We start from the raw sequence: 18,624 nt of genomic DNA on the forward strand, positions 1-18,624 counted from the left end.
GTATCGAAAGCCGCTGAGATGTCCAAGAGCACCAACAGGGACACGCTTCCCCTGTCGATGCCCAGACGGAGATCATCGACCAAGGCGACCATGGCCGTCTCAACCCCGTGGCCCGCCCGGAAGCCAGTTTGAAATGGGTCCAGATAATCCGTTTCATCCAAGACTGCCTGAAGCTGGATCGCAACCGCCCTCTCAATCACCTTCCCCAAAAATGGTAGCAGCGAAACAGGCCGATAATTATTATGAACCAGGGGGTCGAGGGAGGGCTTTTTTAGGATCGGTTTTACAATGGCCAATTTGAGATCCGATGGAAATTGCCCATCCCTCAAAGCAATATATAAAATAGCAATTTAATTGATATTAATATTACATACCAATACTATATTTTATATATATTATAAAATAATTTAATTAATATTAATATTACATTATATATATATATATATAAGAGTAATTTAATTGATAAATATTAATATTGCATATAAATACTATATTATTTAATTGATTAATATTAATATTACATTTTATATATAAGATAGTAATTTAATTGCTTAATGTAAATATATTTTATAATTTAAAAATAATAATTTAATTGATAAATTAATATTACATATAAATACTATATTTTATATATATTATAAAATAATAATTTAATTAATATAAATATTACATATAAATAATATATTTAATTATATATATATTATTATAAAATAATATATATACAGTATAATATATATTATGATATAAATAAATTTAATAATATAATATAAATAATAGAAAGTTTATTATTATTATTATTTATTATTATTATTATTATTATTATTATTTATTTATTTAAAATATAACACGCTCCTATTCCCTCCGCAACTTGCGGTGCTAAATAAACCGAACGTGTCTTAACTTAACTCCGGCTTTATTGTTCATTGCAAGTGTTTTAGAAAAGGCCGCATGCGCACACCGTGTGATACATAACCTTCTCATAAAAATCTCTCTCTCTCTATGGAAATGTCCGGTGGCCACTTTTCACTTCTCTTGCGGAGAAACCGTCAGCTCCTGGAGCTTCTCGCTCAGGTAGTTGGCGTCTCTGTCCGTCAGGTTCTCTGCGCCCGCCACGCTTTCCAGGAGCCTCTGTCCCGCGCAGGGCTTCCCTGTCACCGGATCTATGACCCTCCCCACCTTGTACACGATCTCCGCCAGTTCGTGCTTCACGTGTTTGCTCCTGCGTTCGGGCAAGGCCTTCAGGAGGACGATGTCTCCCTCGATGCACTGCTGCTGCGGATCGTGAGCAAAGTAGGTCTTCCGCTTGTTATAGAACTGCAAGGGACGAGAGGAGGAGGAGGGGGATGAGTAAGGCTCCTCCGCGGCTGGTTACGTTGCGCAAAAACAGGACGGCCGAGACCGCGGTCTCAGTGGGTCTGTGTTTCCCAACTCCGGAGGAAGGGTTTACTACTACCTTGAGCAAGTAGGGGTCAAGCACCAGCCGGGTCACTCTCACTTTGGCCGTCTTGTGCATTTTGGTCCCAATGACTTTCCCGATGATCCACTTCGCATGCACTGCGCCACGCAACGCAGACATGGCGCCCTTCCGCTGCCGGCCGGAGCCCTGCCAATCAAACACAAGCAAATATAAGCGTCTGCGTTACTGCCGTTCCACAAGTCACTCTGACTCCCATTTCAAGTTTGGGCATTCAAATAGGTCTGGTGATTTAATAGTAGTAATAATGAGAGGCAGCGTAGTGTAATGGTTTGAGTGCTGGACTACGGCTCTGGAGGCCAGGGTTCGATTCCCTGCTCAGACCTTTGGCTGAGTCACACTCTCTCAGCCCCCCAAAACCCATCGTAGATCCCATAGGATCGCCTGAATTCGGGAACAACTTGGAGGCACAACAACGAATAGTAGCCATTGAGTTCAACCTAAATGGGAAAGGAGAGTCACAAGAGATGGTTAGGCGGAAACAGGGAGAGTAGGTCACCCCAGAGTACTACCGAGCCCATCTTCCCTTACCATTGGCCAGCTAGGAAGGTCTGATGGGAGTTGTAGTCCAACACTGAATTTAAAAGGCCTTGCAAACCAGGATGGGGAATGGATCTTTTCATAGATAGGTATTCCAGAAGTTGTTGGGCAGCACTTCCCATCAGACCTAGCCAGCAGCAAGGGGATGATGGGAGATGTAGTCCAAGGGAGTGAAAAACAGCTTGGTTTCCATGATTATTTCCCCATCAGATCCCTGAAAACCTTGGCCTCCAGAGCTCTGGACCCCCCTCCAGCCTTGCAAACCCCTCTTTAAACGTTTCCTTACTGGGTCTCAGTCTTTCCAAGCTGGAAGCCGGGGGAAGGAGGGGCCAAAAGCGGAAGAGGCGGGGCTAGGAGAGGAAAAGAACGCTTAGGTTGCATAATGGCCCTTCTAGGAAGGCAGCTGGCGCCGTTTCGAAGGCTCTGGCCGAAACTTGCCCGCGTGGCGCAACCGGTTAAGGCGCCTCGCTAAAGAGCGGAAGGTCGCCGGTTCGAGGCCGGAGGAAGGAGGGAGAGAAATAAACATGAGGGAAATGTTCATAATTTAATTCTTAATTTAATAATAAAAAAGCTATCTAAATAACTATATTTGTCAGTGTGATACAAACAGTGTGCCTTCAAGTCATTTGTGACTTACGGCAACCCTAAAGCATTTAAACACCAAGAACACAAACACTATATATATATATATATATGGCTAAAGACTTGTTATTGTGTGTCTTCACTTCATTTGTGACTTATGGAAACCCTAAGGCGTTTGAACACAACACAAACACTATACAGTATGTGTATATATATATATATATATGGGTAAAGACTTGTTATTGTGTGCCTTCAAGTCATTTGTGACTTACGGCAACCCTAAGGCGTTTAAACACAACACAACACAAACACTATATATATATATGGAGCTAAGGACTTGTTATTGTGTGTTTTCACAACATTTGTGAAATTGTGACTCATGGCAACCCTAAGGCATTTAAACACAAATAACACAACAACAAACACAAACTCTCTCTGTATATGACATATATATATATATATATATATATATGGCTAGAGACTTCTTTTGTTTTGTGCCTTCAGTCATTTCTGAGTTATGGCAACCCTAAGGCATTCATTTCTCATGGGGTTTTCTGGGCAAGTGTCTTCAGAGGGGGTTTGCCATTGCCATCGCTGCGCACACCACAATGAAAACAAGGAGTGTGCTGAAACATGTGGAGCTGTTCTTCCTTAGGAACTTTTCTCTAGCCTTTTCCCATGCCTCTGGTCCCCAATTTTGTGTTAAAACAGCCATGCGCAGGAGAAGCACGCCGGCTTCATGGGCTGAGCCAGACCTGTGTCTTTAGTTGTGCAAAGCAGAGAGAGTGCCACATTGGGGCAGCATTTTGCTAAAGTTGCACTGATGTTATTTTCGTTCCCTCCCATGCTCGGATGGAAGGCAGTGCGCTAAAAGCCTTGCGGTGCTGTGTTGAATGTTTCCCCCCTTTTCTTTGCAGTGCCTGCTGTTTCCACATCCATAGGAAGAAGAGGGTGGCATCATGAGAGGAGGAGTGTTCAAAGCAACCATGCGTCAGCTCTCCCATCCTCCTATCACCTGGGAATGTACATGCTTCGATTTCTGTGGAAGGCAGCTGGGCTGACATGCTCCAGTTCATGGTCGGAACAAACAAAGGAGCCACAACAGCAGCCACAGGGTCTGATTACTGATGCAATGGGCACATAGGAAATGCCAGCTTTTGCAGTGCCTGTTTTGCTTGTCACCTCCTTCATGTGAGAGACAGGAGACGCGTTGGACTTGCGCTGTGCAACCGCAAGCATCCAGGAAACTTGGCAGGTAAGGAAAGCGAATGGGTCAGGAATGTGCATTGTTCACACGCCCGGCTGATTTCATGCACCCGGGATTAAAGCCGGAAAGGAAAGCCATGGCGATGTGAGAAGACAGTGCGTCTCATTTGGCATGCAGCAGGTCCAGCATGTGGCTTTTTATGCGTTCGCGGTTGGTCTATTGAATTTCTAGCAACGGACTCAGAGGCAAGGGAGGAAAAGGAGGATGCGTTTCCCAAAAGGGCTTGCAATCTAGATGCACCCCACCTGTGCACATCTTTTCCTTTGCGCCCATCCTTTTCCCTTTCTCTCTTTTCCATGCCGTTGACTATTGGCAGCAAAGGCTGCGGCTAAACTGTCGGAGTCGGTCGACAAATGTTCCCCTTATAAATTTCACTTCTCCCTCCAATGTTTTCTTCGCATGATGTGTGTTTTTGTTGCTTTCATGTTCAACGTTCAAATCGCATCCTTTTTATTCTGTCACTTCATCGAGCGGCGCATGGAACAGAGGCGGCTTTTTCTCCTTGACACAAAGTAGGGCAGTGCTCTTACTTGATGCCAGATATCAAACCCAGACTATCTTTGCTGTCGTTTTGTTCTACTTGAAGCTTAATAAATTGGATTTGCTTAAAGTATCTGGAATAAACTAGGGCAGATGTATGCAAAGGTACAAAGTAAGGTTACAAATCCTGGGAGATAGAAGGATATAATCAAGGAGATGTGGGGACGCAAAGTACAAGCAATTAGAGATTTGGTTTCGAAGGGGCAACCCCTTTCGGTTAAAGCATTTGAAGAATACTATTATACTAAAGAGGAATGGATATTGTATATCATACTGTTTACATGTCTAGATGTCTTTTTAGTATACATTATAATCTGATAAAATATTAATTATTGTAATTTAAGTAATTTAAGTAATTTAAGTTGCATTTCTTCATTTACTTCTTCTTGCCTTAGGCTCCGGGGCAAGAAATCGGGGTGGAACATTTAACGTTTTTTCGTCATGCACCTCTGCGTCGTTCCCAGCGCATGGCGACCCTCTCTTGTTCTCTCCTAGGCGCAACAGGGAAGCCTTATTAAAAACAATGTCCATTACGGGACTGAAGAAGAAGCAGCCGAAAATGTTTAAAGTGAAGGTCACCACGATGGATGCCGAGATGGAGTTCAACTGTGAGGTAAGGTGCGAGCGTCTCCTTTTAAAAACAACAACACAACAACTATTTTTACCAGGCTTTGGTATAGCTCTCCGTCTCCCCATGTATCCCCTGCTCCTAGCGCATAGAAAGCTAGCATCTCAGGGAGAGGATTGGGCCGAACCTTTTGCCATGGTGAACAACCATATATACCCGACTATAAATCAACCTCGTGTATAAGCCAAGGGCAGGTTTTGGGGCCAAAACTGTGGGTTTTGGTGTGACCCATGGATAAGTCGACCCATGTTTTTGGGATCAGTTTTTGTGACCAACATTTCTAGACTTATACATGAGTATATATACAGTCCCTTCCTAATTCACTAGGAGTAACTGCTTTTCTAATTCGCTGTGACAAAACTATTTTTCCAAGCGGACACTTTTGAGACGAAGGGTGAATGTGATAATAATAATACTAAATAATACTAATAAATGGATGATAATAATAATAAATAATATATGGCTTATTTATATCCTGCCCAATCACAAGGAATTGGGGAGGGTTACAACAGTGAAAAATGCATTAAAAATACAGTGAAATTCAAAATTAATGTAATTCACATAAATGCATACATTTGGTTTCGGACGACAAACTTTGCCGAAAGCTGTTGAGTTGTTAGGTTCGCCTTTTAAACCGGTCACATTGAATTGTGCGATTGCATTGCTATCTGACCGTTACCTGATATTTGCTTTGATACGGGATATTCGATGCTTTTAATTTGCTGCCCGCTTAGTTTATCTAATGCTGTCTTGTCTTATTACCTATTGTTTTATATGTGAATATTCTGCCTCTCTCTAGATGAAATGGAAGGGCAAGGACCTCTTTGACCTGGTGTGCCGCGCTTTGGGCCTTCGGGAATCGTGGTTCTTCGGCTTGCAATACTACGCCAAAGGGATGGGGACCTGGCTGAAGATGGAGAAAAAGGTCTGGGAGGGACGTTTCAAACATGACTGCTTTGCATCCAGGGAATCCCAAAGGAATGCAGTTAGTACCCAAAGAGAGGGCTAAGGTCTAGCGGAGGAAGAAAATCATATAGGTACAACCAGTCCTATTAGGATATAGATACACACGCATACACTGATCTCCTCTCATTTCCTACTTCGTTCTTCCCCATCATTCATTCTGTTATAGATGCAATATTTCAGCCATACTTTAACCGCTCCTGGTTCCTCTGCTTTCCTTTCGGTGCAGGTTTTGGACCAAGACGTGCCCAAAGACGACCCCATTCGCTTCAATTTCCTGGTCAAGTTCTACCCCGAAAAGGTCGAAGAGGAACTGCTCCAGGAGATCACCCAACACCTCTTCTTCCTCCAGGTCAGAAGGTATTTCTTCTCTTTCCAGAATGACCTTTTTCGAGGCGCTGTGTCGGTTTTTAATGCCGTCGCTGGAGGCTCCCAAGTCAGCGGAGCGGTGAATCCATGCCTGGTTTTCACCTACTTCCTCCAAGGCACTGGACCTGTTTTGCAAACTAAATCCTGGAGTAGATTCACTGCCCTGCTGACTGACCTCAGCTGCGTCTGCACTGCAGAGTTAATGCGGTTTGACGCTGCTTTAACTGTCATGGCTCAATGCTTTGTAATTTGTTATAGAGCTCTATGGCAGAGAAGGCTGAACAGCTCACAAACAAATAGGAACCTCTCCCTGTTCTTTCCATGCTATTTCTGCAGCTCTGATACCAGGATTTCAAAAGAAGTGCCCATTAACGCACCGACTTTGTTGACTTGCGGCAGTCCTGGATTAATCTGCTTTATAGACGGGTCTAATTTCATCATGTTTCAAGACCTCCCTTTGACAGTTATTCGTTCTGAGTTGTTTTCTAAAGACGGGGCGCGTTCCGTCTGCTTTGAAGCGTCTGCTCTTTCCTCTTTGCAACCTGCCTTGGCTTGTTTGGACTTTGAAAAATGCAGTTCCGGAGGAAATATTGTTCTTCTTTCCCCCCTCGCCCCTTCCAAAAGAAATACAGAAGAGGCCTGGCAAAGCAACGCATTTCGACTTGCCCTGAAAGATTAAAACATAAATAGGTTGAAAGCCTCCAAGATTGTGCCCCGCGGGGTATTAAGGCGGCTGGGAAAAACATGTACAGACATTGAGATGTTTACAGCATTGGACTTAATGGGCTGTGCCAAAGCCTTGGCTTGAAATTCAGTTCCTAACTGCTCTGGGTCAATGATAGGGAACGCTGGGATTTGTTGTTTTGTGAGACGTTTGGTCTTCTCTGTCAGAAACTACAAATCCCGCAGTGCCATAGCATTGAGCCGTGTCAGTTAAAGTGGTGTCAAACCGGATTATCCCTGCAGTGCGGACTGAGCTGTTGTTGTGAATGGCTGTCAATGGCTGGACTTGAGCCCCCTTCTTCTCCTTCTCCTTTTTTAGATTGTAAGCCGGAACCGTCTTATTAAAAAGATTGTGTGTGTATATATATATATATATATATATATATATATATATAAAAAGCTTAATTATGGCCTGATACAGACAGGCCAAAATAAAGCTGCTTCGAGTCACTTTGGAGGTATGGTGTTTCAATGATGCATGCGTCCTAAGAGTCCAGAAGCCGCACCAAAACCATGCTCCGGTCCTAAGGATTGGAGTGCAGCTTTGGTGCAGCTTCCAGACTTTTGGGGCGCATGCATCATTGAAACACCATACCTCCAAAGTGACCTGAAGCAGCTTTATTTTGGCCTGTCTGTATAGGGCCAATAATAATAATAATAATAATAATAATAATAATAATAACAACAACCATAATAATAATAATTTATGGCACCCTATGACTTTGACTTTGCTGGATGGTTGTCTGGAGTGTAGGCATCCTCCTGATCTACGTTTTGATCTCAAAGTTCCCTTTCCGCCACGGTTTCTGTTTTCGTGTTTGTTCCTTGTTAACTTTCCTAACGGTTAGGTTTCACGGTCGCCAAGTCTGGGCGTGTTTTGCATTCAGGTCCAGGCTTCTTTCTTTCAGTTGTTTCCTTCTCTTCTGTGCCTTAGGTTAAGAAACAGATACTCAACGAAGAAATCTACTGTTCGCCGGAGGTGACGGTTCTGTTGGCGTCCTACGCCATTCAAGCCAAGGTGAGGTTTCCGGAGATCTAAGTTTTCAAACCCACTGTTATCCTTCTTTTAACAACTATTCAGAATCCCTGTGCCAGCTTGGTCAGGAAGTGATACTAGAGCCACAGTTAGCCAAAATGTGTCGGTATGGAGGTCAAAACGGGCCCATTTATCCCTGGTTCTGTTCCTTGGATTTGCTGCTCTGGAACTGATGTTATCCATTCAAAGTATGTGATTTGAAAAATCCCAAAACCACTCCTGGCCTCTCTTTTCTTTTCTAACGGCAGTACGGCGACTACGACCCAGACCTCCACAAGCCGGGATTCCTCGTTCCGGAAGAACTCCTTCCAAAGAGAGTAAGATGGGACAAGTTTGCTTTTTCCAACAACGTATGTTTTTGAGGTGGCTCCTTTTCTTCATCCTGGAGGGAAGTGACCAGTGGGGTGTCCAGTGGGGCTCTGTCCTGGGCCCAGGGCTATTCAACATCTCTATCAATGACTTGGAGGACAGAAATGGAAGCATACTTATCAAATTTGCAGATGACACAAATTAGGAGGAATAGCTAATACCCCAGAGGACAGGAACACAATTCAAAATGGCCTGAATAGACTAGAAAGCTGGGCCAAGGCTAACAAAATGAAATTCAACACGGAGAAATGTAAGGTATTGCACTTAGGGCAGAAAAATGAAATGCACAGATATAGGATTATGGAGGACACCTGGTTTAAGGAGACAACATGTGAAAGGGATCTAGGAGTCCAAGCGGACCACAAGTTGAACATGAGTCAAGAGTGTGATGAGGCAGCTAAAAAGGCCAATGTGATTCTAGGCTGCATCAATAGAAGTATCTAGATCTGCTTTGGTCAGGGCCCACCTGGAATAATATTGTGTCCAGTTCTGGGCACCACAATCCAAAAAGGACATTGAGAAACTGGAGCCATGTGTCCAAAGGAGGGGGACTAAAACGGTGAAGGGTCTGGAAACCATGAAGCCCTATGAGGAAGGCCTTAGGGAGCTGGGGATGTTCAGCCTGGAGATGAGAAGGTTAAGAGGTGATATTAGAGCCCTGTCAATGTGGGTGCTTTGATTGAGAGTTCCTGCATGGCAGAATAAAGGGGTTGGACTGGGTCAGGTCCCTTCTTGGGGTCTCTTCCAACTCTATGATTCTATCCATTAGTTAATCTGGGTGGCATTCATTATTAAGTTTGGGAAGTTCTTCCCAAGGCTTCCTCTTCCTTGGGAGGAGTCCAAGGAAGCATGGGATGCTCTCCGCTAGCATTCCCCTACTTTTTCCTCCCAATAAAATGGCTGTGAGGTACCATCTTATCCATAGAAGATCTACATAGATAAGGAGAGCATTGAAATAGTTAAAGAGTCCCCATGCCTTGGATCAAACGTCGATCAGAATGGAGATCGCAGTCAAGAAATCGGAAGAAGACTAGGATTGGGAAGGCCATGAAGTAACTAGTCAGGGTGCTAAAGAGTAAAAACACTGGACACTATAGTGAGGATCATCCGAACCATTGCTATGTATGGATGTGAGAGATATTTAGGGTTGCCATGCGTTGAGGTTGACTCGAGGGCCACAAAACATGCGTAGTGTGAGATTCAGTCGAGAACTTGAGGACTTGAAACCAAGGCGCTGGATTTGCGCATGATCCCTAAAACAGATCTGAAGATACCCTTCAGTGTAATAATGCGAAGGTTTTGGGGTGCGGGATGTGGATAAAGAAACGTTCCCCCCTTTTCTCTGATTACGTTCTCCCTCTTTTCTTCCAGGTCCTGCGCCAATATCAGATGACCCCCGATATGTGGGAAGAAAGGATTACGGCTTGGTATGCGTGCCATCGGGGAATAGCCAGGTACATCATCATTCTTATTTTGACCAAATAAAGTTTACAGAAGGATCTGTAGTTTGGAAAACAGTAACCTCTCTGAGAAGAAGGTCCCTATTTGGTTGTCGTGCCAAGACTTTGGAGCATTTTTACCATTAAAGCTCCTTTATTTGCTCTTGAATAGCTCTGCCTTGTTTATATGCACTATTATTGCTTTTGTTGCGTTGTCGGCATTTAGCTCATTTTTAAAGCTATTTTCTTAGTAGAAAAGAACGGAAATTCAGAAAGAAACCTAAAAGTGCCGCTTCGGTTTGCCTGACCGAATAAAAGATGTTTCCTTTCCTCTCTTCCAGGTACGAAGCAGAGATGAACTACCTGAAAATTGCACAAGACTTGGAAATGTACGGCGTGAATTACTTTCCCATCGCTGTAAGTATTACTTGTCCTCACACTGTTTTGGGAAGCGACCCTACTTCCGTTACTTGCTGCAAATACCAAAGGAGTAACTTGAACCTGTACTTGTGGTTAAAAAAGTGGTTACTGAATCAGATCAAATTAGCACTTAAACTATTGGTAAGGTGTTATTTCCAACACACACGCGCGCATGTATCGTTGTTGCTGTTGTTTCTGACCTATGGCAACCCTAAGGGGAACCTATCGAGGGCAAGGTCTTTTCAGAGGAGGTTTGCCCTGAGGCTGATTCATGTCATTTTAAATCCTTTCCACCTTGGCTTTCCTCTTCTCCGCAGCAAAAGAAGAACCACACCGAATTCCTGCTCGGCGTCGACGCGAAAGGGGTCCACGTCTACAGCATCAACAACCGCTTCTCGCCAAACAAGTCTTTCGAATGGAGCAGCATCCGGAACATCTCCTACACTGAGAAAGAGGTAGGACGGTGCAGTGGGTCTACTCCGGAGGAAACGGAGGAGGCCGATCTTTCTGACCGTTCATGATAGCAGAATAAGAGACGGGTTGCACACCTCTCCCTTTCTTTCTCTCTGTCATCCTCCAGCTCACTATTAAACCCATTGATAAGAAGGAGGACGTCTTCAAGTTCTTCTCCTCCCAGCCAAAAGTCAACAAACTGGTGAGGAAGATTTCTTTCTCTTCCCTGCCTGAAATCCAGTTCTTATTTTAATGAAGTGGTGGAAACCCAATGGCTTGTTGTTTGGTTGCAATTCCCAGTGGCCTAAAATAGTGGATGCTGGGAGCTGCAGTTCAACAGCCAGAGGAAGGTGATGCTATTCTCACATCAGATTCATAGTTCGGTCCTTAACCAGCAAGTTGGGGGAAACTTATAGTTTCCCAGTTCTTCCATTTCACAACAACTGGGGTTTCAATTTGGTGTCTCCAACCCCTTGAGAAACTTGGAACAACAACCACCAAAGTTGGAGGGTCATATTCTGGATTCGTGATCCCCAACCGATCTGCCTCTTTCCTGCAGATCATGCAGCTGTTCATTGGAAACCACGATTTGTTCATGAGGAGGCGGCGAGTGGATCCCATCGAGATCCAGCAAATGAAAGCTCAAGCGCGGGAGGAAAAAGCTCGGAAGAAGGTGGGCGAGAAATGCTGGCGCAGATGGTCACCATCGTCTGGCCGGCAACAAATGGCCCGTCCTTGTGCCATTTTTTGGCCAGTACAAAGTTTGGCACCGACTAGTTTTTAAGGTCTGTATGTGTGAAGTGCTGGCTTTCCTTCTCAGATGGAGCACCAGCGCCTGGCCAGGGAGAAGCAGCTGCGGGAAGAGGCAGAACGCGCCAAGGATGAACTGGAACGGCGCCTCTTCGAAGTGGAAGACGAAGCCCGCCAGGCCCATGAAGCGCGGGTGAGCCTCTCCAGCGAAGAAGTTGCTACCTGATCCCTTCTACGCACTTACTTTTTGCAATGCTAAAGTTGCCAGCAAGCAAGATATTACTTTACTTGTGTGATGGCGGCTGGTAGCTTCAACATTGCTTGAGGAAATGGGTCCGCTCTGTGAAAGTTTGGACTAAAACCCAGATCGGATGCCATTCCCTGATCAGCGTTTAGAAAGTGACTTCCCCACAGTCTGGAAATGGGGGCTTACCTGTGTCTTGCGATGGCCATGAACCTAAACCAACCAATCAATAATCAATCAATTTATCGATCTATCTCCCTTGTCCAGCGCCGTTCAGAGGCCACGGCGGAGCTTCTGGCGGAGAAGGCCCAGATTGCAGAGGAGGAGGCCAAACTCCTGGCCCAGAATGCGGCCGAGGCAGAGGAGCAGCGGCAAAGGCTGGAGTTGGCTGCCTTGAAGACAAAGGAGGAGAAGCGCCTGATGGAGCACAAGATGCGGGAGGCCGAGCTGATCGCCATGACGCTAGTGAAGGAGTCAGACCGGAGGTCAGAGATGCACCCAGGGGTCCTTTTTGGGGTGGCGACCCCCAGAATCCTCCCACCGGAGTCTTTGGAGTCATGGGGCTTTGGCTTGCTTCTCCAGGGCCAAGGAAGCCGAACATTTGAAGCAGGACTTGCATGTGGCCCGGGAGGCTGAGGAAAAGGCCAAGCAGAAGCTCCAGGAGGTGAGCAAGAGTCGGCCTGCCACACCGGTAAGGATATATTACACACACACACTCTTGAGTTGTGAAATTTGCTGGGGGTGATCTTGGGCTCCGCTATGGATGCTGGTCATGAAAGCCTTTGACTTCCCAAGTTTGCCTCTTCTTGCAGAATCCTCCCAAACTTCTCCCGGCCTTAACTGTGGATGCCGAGAAGGGATCCGCAAAGCTGGATTTACGGGACATTGACTTGAAGAGGCTCTCCTTGGAGATCGAGAGAGAAAGGTAAGGCGGTTGTCCTCTTCTTATGACCAAACAGGTGGAGGTTAGGGCTCCCATTCCTCAGAAAGCAAGCCTGCCAAGCACAGAGCAAGCAGCCTCTTCTGTGGATAGGAGGCTTTTCATCCTCTCTGTGTGAACCCTGCAGGTTAGACTACCTGGACAAGAGCCGGAAGTTCGAAGATCGGCTGAAGGAACTCAAATCCGAAATCCAAACGCTGAAACTGGAAGAGAAACAGGCCAGCTTCCTCTCACATTGGAACGAAGTCCTGGGCGCTTTGGACCGCTCTTCGGCCAAGCTGTGCAAGGTTCAAACGCCATTTCTTGCGTTACACGTCTTACGTTTAGTTTTAAAACGCACCTGGGGTGTTGGCTGGTGACTCCTGGGATCCTTTGCCACCAGCCCTGTGTCTGTGACCCAGTCCAGGTGAATGGGGCTTCTTTTGTTCCAGGTTCCTTTGTGGATGAAAGCTCTGGAGGTGGACTTTTTGGAGAGCCTGCAAAGGCCTTTCTTAGAGACTCCGCTCTGCGTGACCGATGATGGCTCCTTGCCCAATGCGCCAGTGGCAGATGCCGCTCTCCAGACGGACTCCTTGGTTGCCAGCCATGTGGGCACAGGTGCCAGGAGGCACATTAAGGTAACCAGGTAGAAAGAGGGTTGTGTCGGACTGAGAGACTCATGTCAGAATTGTCTGGATCTTTGGTCCATTTGATGAGCCCACAAAGTCACGGCTTTCTTGTTCATTGTTGGTCCCTCTCTGGGGCATTCAGGAATTGTTGCTGTGCGCCTTCAGGTTGTTTCTGACTTAGGGTGGCAAGATTTGTTGCCCATCCTCTGAGGCTGAGAGTGTGATTTGCCAAAGGTCACCCAGGAGGTTTTTGTGGCGGAGCTGGGGTTCAAGCCCTGGTCTCCGCAGTTGTAGGCCAATGCTCAAACCACTACACATGCTTGCTCTCTTAGACTGAGCGAGCCAGGAATAATGGCACTGAACAGGGAGGCTCTACCTAACCCAGAATTGCACTGGCTCATGTTTGCCTGGATCCTTTTCATCCCGTCCTAAAAAGTGCATTCCACTTTTCCTTTCTAGATGCAGCGGCTTCAATTTATCCCTGCTGAAGTTCATTTTATTAGTCCCGCTGTTTTCTAGGGTTTCAGCTTGCTGAGATAAAACAATTCTCTCTTTCCTTTTGTGCCTTTTCTCCTTAGGTCCAGCAGCACAAGACAGATGTCATCTATATCTGAATCTAAAATGCTTGTTTGCTTTGATAAACTCTCAAGGCTATTTTAGCAATCCGGGAAAGACTGATGGCATGAAGGCACAAGAGACATGGAATATTTCTATTTGGTTCCCACTTGGTGCTTCTTCCATTATGAAACTGGCTGATCCAAAGAGCGGAAACTGAATGCACCTTCTTGGTGGTATCCTCAAATGTTGTCTGTATTAACTGAAGGAAGATTCATCCTTGCAATGTTCAAAGACTCTTTGTTAAGGGATGGAAACAGTGAAAACATGAACGTAAACCGGTGATCCTATTAGATTACTTGAGAGCAAGACCACAGGACAGAGTGGCATTTACTTTGGAGTAGACAGGAAAAAAAACACCAGGCTGGGAGCCCTTTGGAAACCAGCAAAAGACATTCATTGTGGCTCATTGAGTTCTACTGAAAGCAACCAAGGTGTACTTACAATGACTTAACCAAATCAAGGTTCTGTATATGTAGGGATTTGTGTAAAGATGGGTGTTTCTGGTCATACATGCGGAGATTGATGTTTAAAGAGTTCTCCAGGTTTCCATGAGTATGTTTTTCTAGAAAAAGTAAAATAAAAGACGGACAAAACATGGTGTCGAAATTGGCTACTTAGCCACAGGAGTTGAAAACAATGCTCGTCAACGAAACCCCATGATAGGTTTGCCTTGGGGCCGCCATAAGTGGAACACTCCTTGAAGGCACACGGCAACCAAGGTATCTCAAAGGAGCTTCCATTTATGATCCAAGGCGAAAGACCACAGCTGTAGTTATGTATGCTAACGCAAAAACGAGAGAAACGTCTTGGTGTGTATCAACTCCCTCTTAAATTTATGACATCTCAACAGTACAATAGTAGCAGGGGTACATATATATATAGATATTAGATATAACTTTGCTGTCTTAGTGTGTAATACTCAAGAAGGTTCAAGGCTGTGCATCTGTACACTGGGCTCCTAGGAGTGGGACGGAACAACAAAACGCAAGCAAGACGCACATCTTAAAAGCAGCATGAAACCCCAAAAGCCCGCCTGGCATTTACCGTTCAGCAACCAACAAGTCCTCGTTCCTTTGGTTATTCTCAAACCACACATCGATACGAACAGAAAGGGAACCCTCCAAACAAAGGCAGGTTTCTTACGGGGAAGTGCGGGTGGCTCTTCAGCGGAAACGGAAAGGCTGTTTATGTTATAATGGGTTCTAGATCAGGTTGTTGTAAATGGTCTCTCACTCTGACCCAAATTACCTAACTAGCGACGTCTGTGTCTTTTGGCTCATTCAGAGTGAGACTGTAGGGTTGAGGAGCCTGGAGGGGGTGGGTCAGGTTTCTAGGATGGATGGTGAAACCCCTCTGTGGTTCTGATATGTTTCTGGAGTGCCACATACAGGCATCCAGCCCTCAACTGTATGCCAAGTCCCATAAGGCCTCCTATGAGGCAGGCTATGGCCAGTCTGTCCCTAATACCCCGGATGGGCGACAAAGGGATTTGCTGTAGATCTTTATGGTCTGTTCCCTTCTCTGATACTCAGAGCTGAGCCCTGACCCACCAGCCTGGCCCCTTCAATGGCCTTGTGGCACTTTATGGGCATTTCAAACCCCTCCATGCAAAGAACCCACAACCATTCCAATGGGATTCATGTGGCAGAGGGGCGCTCTAAGGTACCCTTCCATGTTGTCACCTGCCATAGTTGGGAGAGAAGGGAGAGGACATAACACCCAAACAAAACTCCAAACCAAACCAGGCACTAGCAATGGGCCCCTCACAAGGCAGGCCTCTTTGGGAGCCCTTTAATTCTGAGTCCTTGTTTTGGGAAGCGGAGAGGGACGACGTTACTCCAGCCGCTCATCCCCTTCTTCTACGTCTTTCAGGCTGAGCACCTCAAGGGTCCCTTTGCCTTTCGTCTCACACCGGATCAGTTCGTCGATCTCCCGGAAGCAGCCTGGATCCACGAGGCACACCTGCGCAACAAGAGACAAGTTAGGATTGCTAAAGCTGCGTGGGTTAGGATTGCTAAAGCTCCTGATCCCTTCTGATGAACATTAAGCAAGGCTAGATCTGGTGAGTACTTGAATGGAAACCGTCAATTAGAGGTGAGATTTCGGAGGAAGGAACTGGCAAAACCACCTCTGAGTAGGCCATACCTAAGAAGTCTATGAAACGCATGGGGTGCCCATAAACTGGCACACATGAAGTCTATACAACTAAAACCCTCTGAAATATTAGATCCTAAAATGCAACAAAGGTTCACTTGTGGGCAGAAGGCGGGCAAAGAAGCCCAACGTCAATAAGGAAGGGAGGCCTAGAGGCCGGAAGCAGCCATGGCTACCTTCTCTTGTGGCTTCAGGAAAGAGGTCCACTTACGATTTCCAGCTGCTCGTCGAAGTCCTCGCTCTCAATCACTTTGATCAGGGGCTTCAGCTTCTCCTTCAGCTTCTTTCCCTCCTTCCGGGGGAGGACGAAGCGCAGGCGCATGTGCGCCCGCTCGATCTGCATGCTCTCCTTCAGCTGCTTAATGACCTCCAACGCCTGGCGGAAAAAGAGGGCGGTCAAGAACTCTAGCTCCCTTCCCGGTCTTGCTCTTCACTTTAAGATCAGTCAACTCTCACCACCTTTCTATACCCCAAAATAGCAAGTGGAGCTTGTCTCCTCTGAAAACAGGGACAGGCTGGGACTGCAAGACCCATGGGTCCTTGCTGCTGCCGCCAAAGGCAAGGACTCATGCTTATTCCAATCTGACAACATCTGGAAAGACACCAGTACCCTTGGTTAGAAAGAGACCGACAGGACTGGTTCTTGCCTCCTCTTCTAAAGAGTCCATTAGCGGTGGCTTTAGGACTTACTGTTGAATGTGGACACTGCGCACAGTGCTGGCACATTTTGCGTGCCGTCTTTTCACCGACACATGTACCACACAGGATTTCAGCCTCTGAGGCATAAAGGGATCCTCCTTACCTGCTGTTTGGTGCTCTTCCCGGGTTTGACGGAGTAGTGGATGTCCTTCATGGCTTTCTCGATCAGGCCGACAGTGTAGGGCCGCTTGGTTTCCGGGTTGACGCACTTGTCGGCCACGATGGTGGCGATGTCGCGGAACATCTGCTCCAGCTGCGTGTGGCGCTCTTTGTCCGACACCTGCAGCTCCCCTTTGGCTAGGATCTGAAAGCGAGGCAGAAGCGGCGTTAAGTTTGGAGGACCATAATTCTGAAAGCCACAGATCTTTTAGATTATAGTGTCAAGGCTACCAGAAGTTACTTATTAAGGCACACCTGGCCCTTTGAAACCGTTTCAATAAAAAGAGCATTTAAACAGAGTAAAAGCGCATGAAACAGCCTGACAAGTGAGAGCAGCTTAGAGCCACGTGTGCATTTCTTTCCGTCCGTCCATTTGGTCCAAGGCCCTGTGTTTGGCCCATTAATTGATATGGATTTTAATGCAAGGAGAGAAGACTATCACCCCTCAGTCTAGCCAACCTGTTTGCATATTTCGGTCTGGTCCTCCGTCCCAAAGGCCTTGACCAGGTCTTCCTTCTTGGCCACTTGCCCCTTGGAGACGTTCACAAACACTGTGTGCGTCTGCAGCACTTCGTCCAGGTCCTTCTCTCTGGAAAACAAAGCGCCCTCGCCATTAAAAGGCTCCCTGGAAGAGGCTCCCAAGAAGAATCATCATCATCATCATCATCATCATAATAGTGCAGGGAATAGCGGAGTGGAGCCTGGGGTTATTCTGCACATGCTCAGAGGCACCCTGCTTCCTTGTCTGCCTGCCTGCTTTGCTCCCTCTCACAATGCACCTTCTCTGCATTCTGCCTATGCTCAGAGGCACTTTGCCTGCCTTCTTTGCAGGCATAATATAGCCACTGTGCATTCTGCCTATGCTCAGGGGCACTCTTCCTTCCCTTTTATAATGGATCCCCTCTGCACTCTTTCTATGCTCAGAGGCACCCTGCCTCTTACAATGCCCTGCACTCTGCACTGGCTCAGAGGCCCTCTGCCTTCTTCCTCCCCTTTAATAATGTGTCCCTTCTGCACTCTTTCTATGCTCAGAGGCACTTTGCCTTCTTCTTCTCTTTATAATGGAGCCCCTCTGCACTCTTTCTATGCTCAGAGGCACTCTGCTTCTTTCCTCCCCTTTGATAATGGATCCCTTCCTTCTACTTTCCCTTCTAAAACGGACACTCTTCGCATGCTCAGAGGCACTCTGCCTTCTTCCTTCCCTTTCACGACGGACGCCCTCCGCACTCTTCGCATGCTCAGAGGCACTCTATCCTCTGGACTCACGCTCCGCTCCGCCATCCCACGACCTTGTTCCGGTAGCAGGCGATCTCGAAGCGCTTCCCGGCCCGCTTGGTCCGCACCACGGCCACGTTCGTCAGCCGGATCTGGTTGGTCGGCGTGAAAATCGACATGGCGGAGGAGGAGGAGGAGGAGAAGGGCGCCTTCTTGTTGACAGCTAGGCCCCAAACGCACTGCGCCTGCGCGGAGGCGGAGGCCACTTAGCCAGTCAATCAATCAATCAACCAACCCAACGGCCCGCCCACCAGCGCAAACCCGGACCAATCAGAAGGCGCTTTTCACTTCCGCCTTGTGACGCTCGGAGCTCTCGTTTGGAAGTCTCGCGAGAAAGGGTCCCTCATCTCATATCGCTCCGGGTGGAACGCAAA

General features: G+C 46.6%; 3 protein-coding genes across 6 annotated transcripts; 1 reads left to right on the forward strand and 2 right to left on the reverse strand.

Moving 5' to 3' along the window:
• Positions 1-877: 877 nt before the first annotated feature.
• Positions 878-2,362, reverse strand: LOC149287051 (small ribosomal subunit protein uS17m-like). Of its 2 annotated transcripts, none has more exons than XM_089493298.1 (3): positions 2,301-2,362; positions 1,454-1,603; positions 878-1,314 (listed from the first exon to the last, which is right to left on the reverse strand). In XM_089493298.1, the coding sequence occupies exons 2-3, from the start codon at positions 1,574-1,576 to the stop codon at positions 1,024-1,026; spliced, it is 414 nt and encodes a 137-aa protein (XP_089349424.1). In that variant the 5' UTR covers positions 1,577-1,603; positions 2,301-2,362; the 3' UTR covers positions 878-1,023. The 2 variants fall into 2 exon arrangements, with proteins under 2 accessions (XP_089349424.1, XP_089349422.1); XM_089493296.1 differs by lacking the exon at positions 2,301-2,362 and adding an exon at positions 2,006-2,276.
• A 1,087-nt stretch (positions 2,363-3,449) lies between these two features.
• LOC149287052 (merlin-like) lies at positions 3,450-14,779 on the forward strand. 3 transcript variants are annotated; one of them, XM_089493504.1, is made up of 18 exons: positions 3,450-3,851; positions 4,899-5,016; positions 5,831-5,956; positions 6,224-6,346; positions 8,021-8,104; positions 8,371-8,439; positions 9,863-9,945; positions 10,272-10,347; positions 10,668-10,805; positions 10,931-11,005; positions 11,363-11,476; positions 11,624-11,746; positions 12,065-12,282; positions 12,380-12,488; positions 12,610-12,722; positions 12,865-13,024; positions 13,169-13,354; positions 13,924-14,779. In XM_089493504.1, the coding sequence occupies exons 1-18, from the start codon at positions 3,724-3,726 to the stop codon at positions 13,957-13,959; spliced, it is 2,079 nt and encodes a 692-aa protein (XP_089349630.1). In that variant the 5' UTR covers positions 3,450-3,723; the 3' UTR covers positions 13,960-14,779. The 3 variants fall into 3 exon arrangements, 2 of the variants coding, with proteins under 2 accessions (XP_089349630.1, XP_089349631.1); XM_089493505.1 differs by having other exon boundaries at positions 3,778-3,851; positions 4,868-5,016; XR_016277534.1 differs by lacking the exons at positions 12,865-13,024; positions 13,169-13,354; positions 13,924-14,779 and having other exon boundaries at positions 12,065-12,488; positions 12,610-12,697.
• SBDS (SBDS ribosome maturation factor) lies at positions 14,774-18,440 on the reverse strand. Its single transcript, XM_089493506.1, has 5 exons — positions 18,242-18,440; positions 17,435-17,564; positions 16,920-17,120; positions 16,329-16,493; positions 14,774-15,925 (listed from the first exon to the last, which is right to left on the reverse strand). The coding sequence occupies exons 1-5, from the start codon at positions 18,367-18,369 to the stop codon at positions 15,797-15,799; spliced, it is 753 nt and encodes a 250-aa protein (XP_089349632.1). The 5' UTR covers positions 18,370-18,440; the 3' UTR covers positions 14,774-15,796.
• Between the last annotated feature and the right edge of the window lie 184 nt (positions 18,441-18,624).

Source organism: Sceloporus occidentalis, unplaced genomic scaffold, assembly GCF_023333645.1.
Source record: "Sceloporus occidentalis isolate IW3139 unplaced genomic scaffold, rSceOcc1.0.p SCAF_64, whole genome shotgun sequence".
Classification (NCBI taxonomy): domain Eukaryota; kingdom Metazoa; phylum Chordata; class Lepidosauria; order Squamata; family Phrynosomatidae; genus Sceloporus; species Sceloporus occidentalis.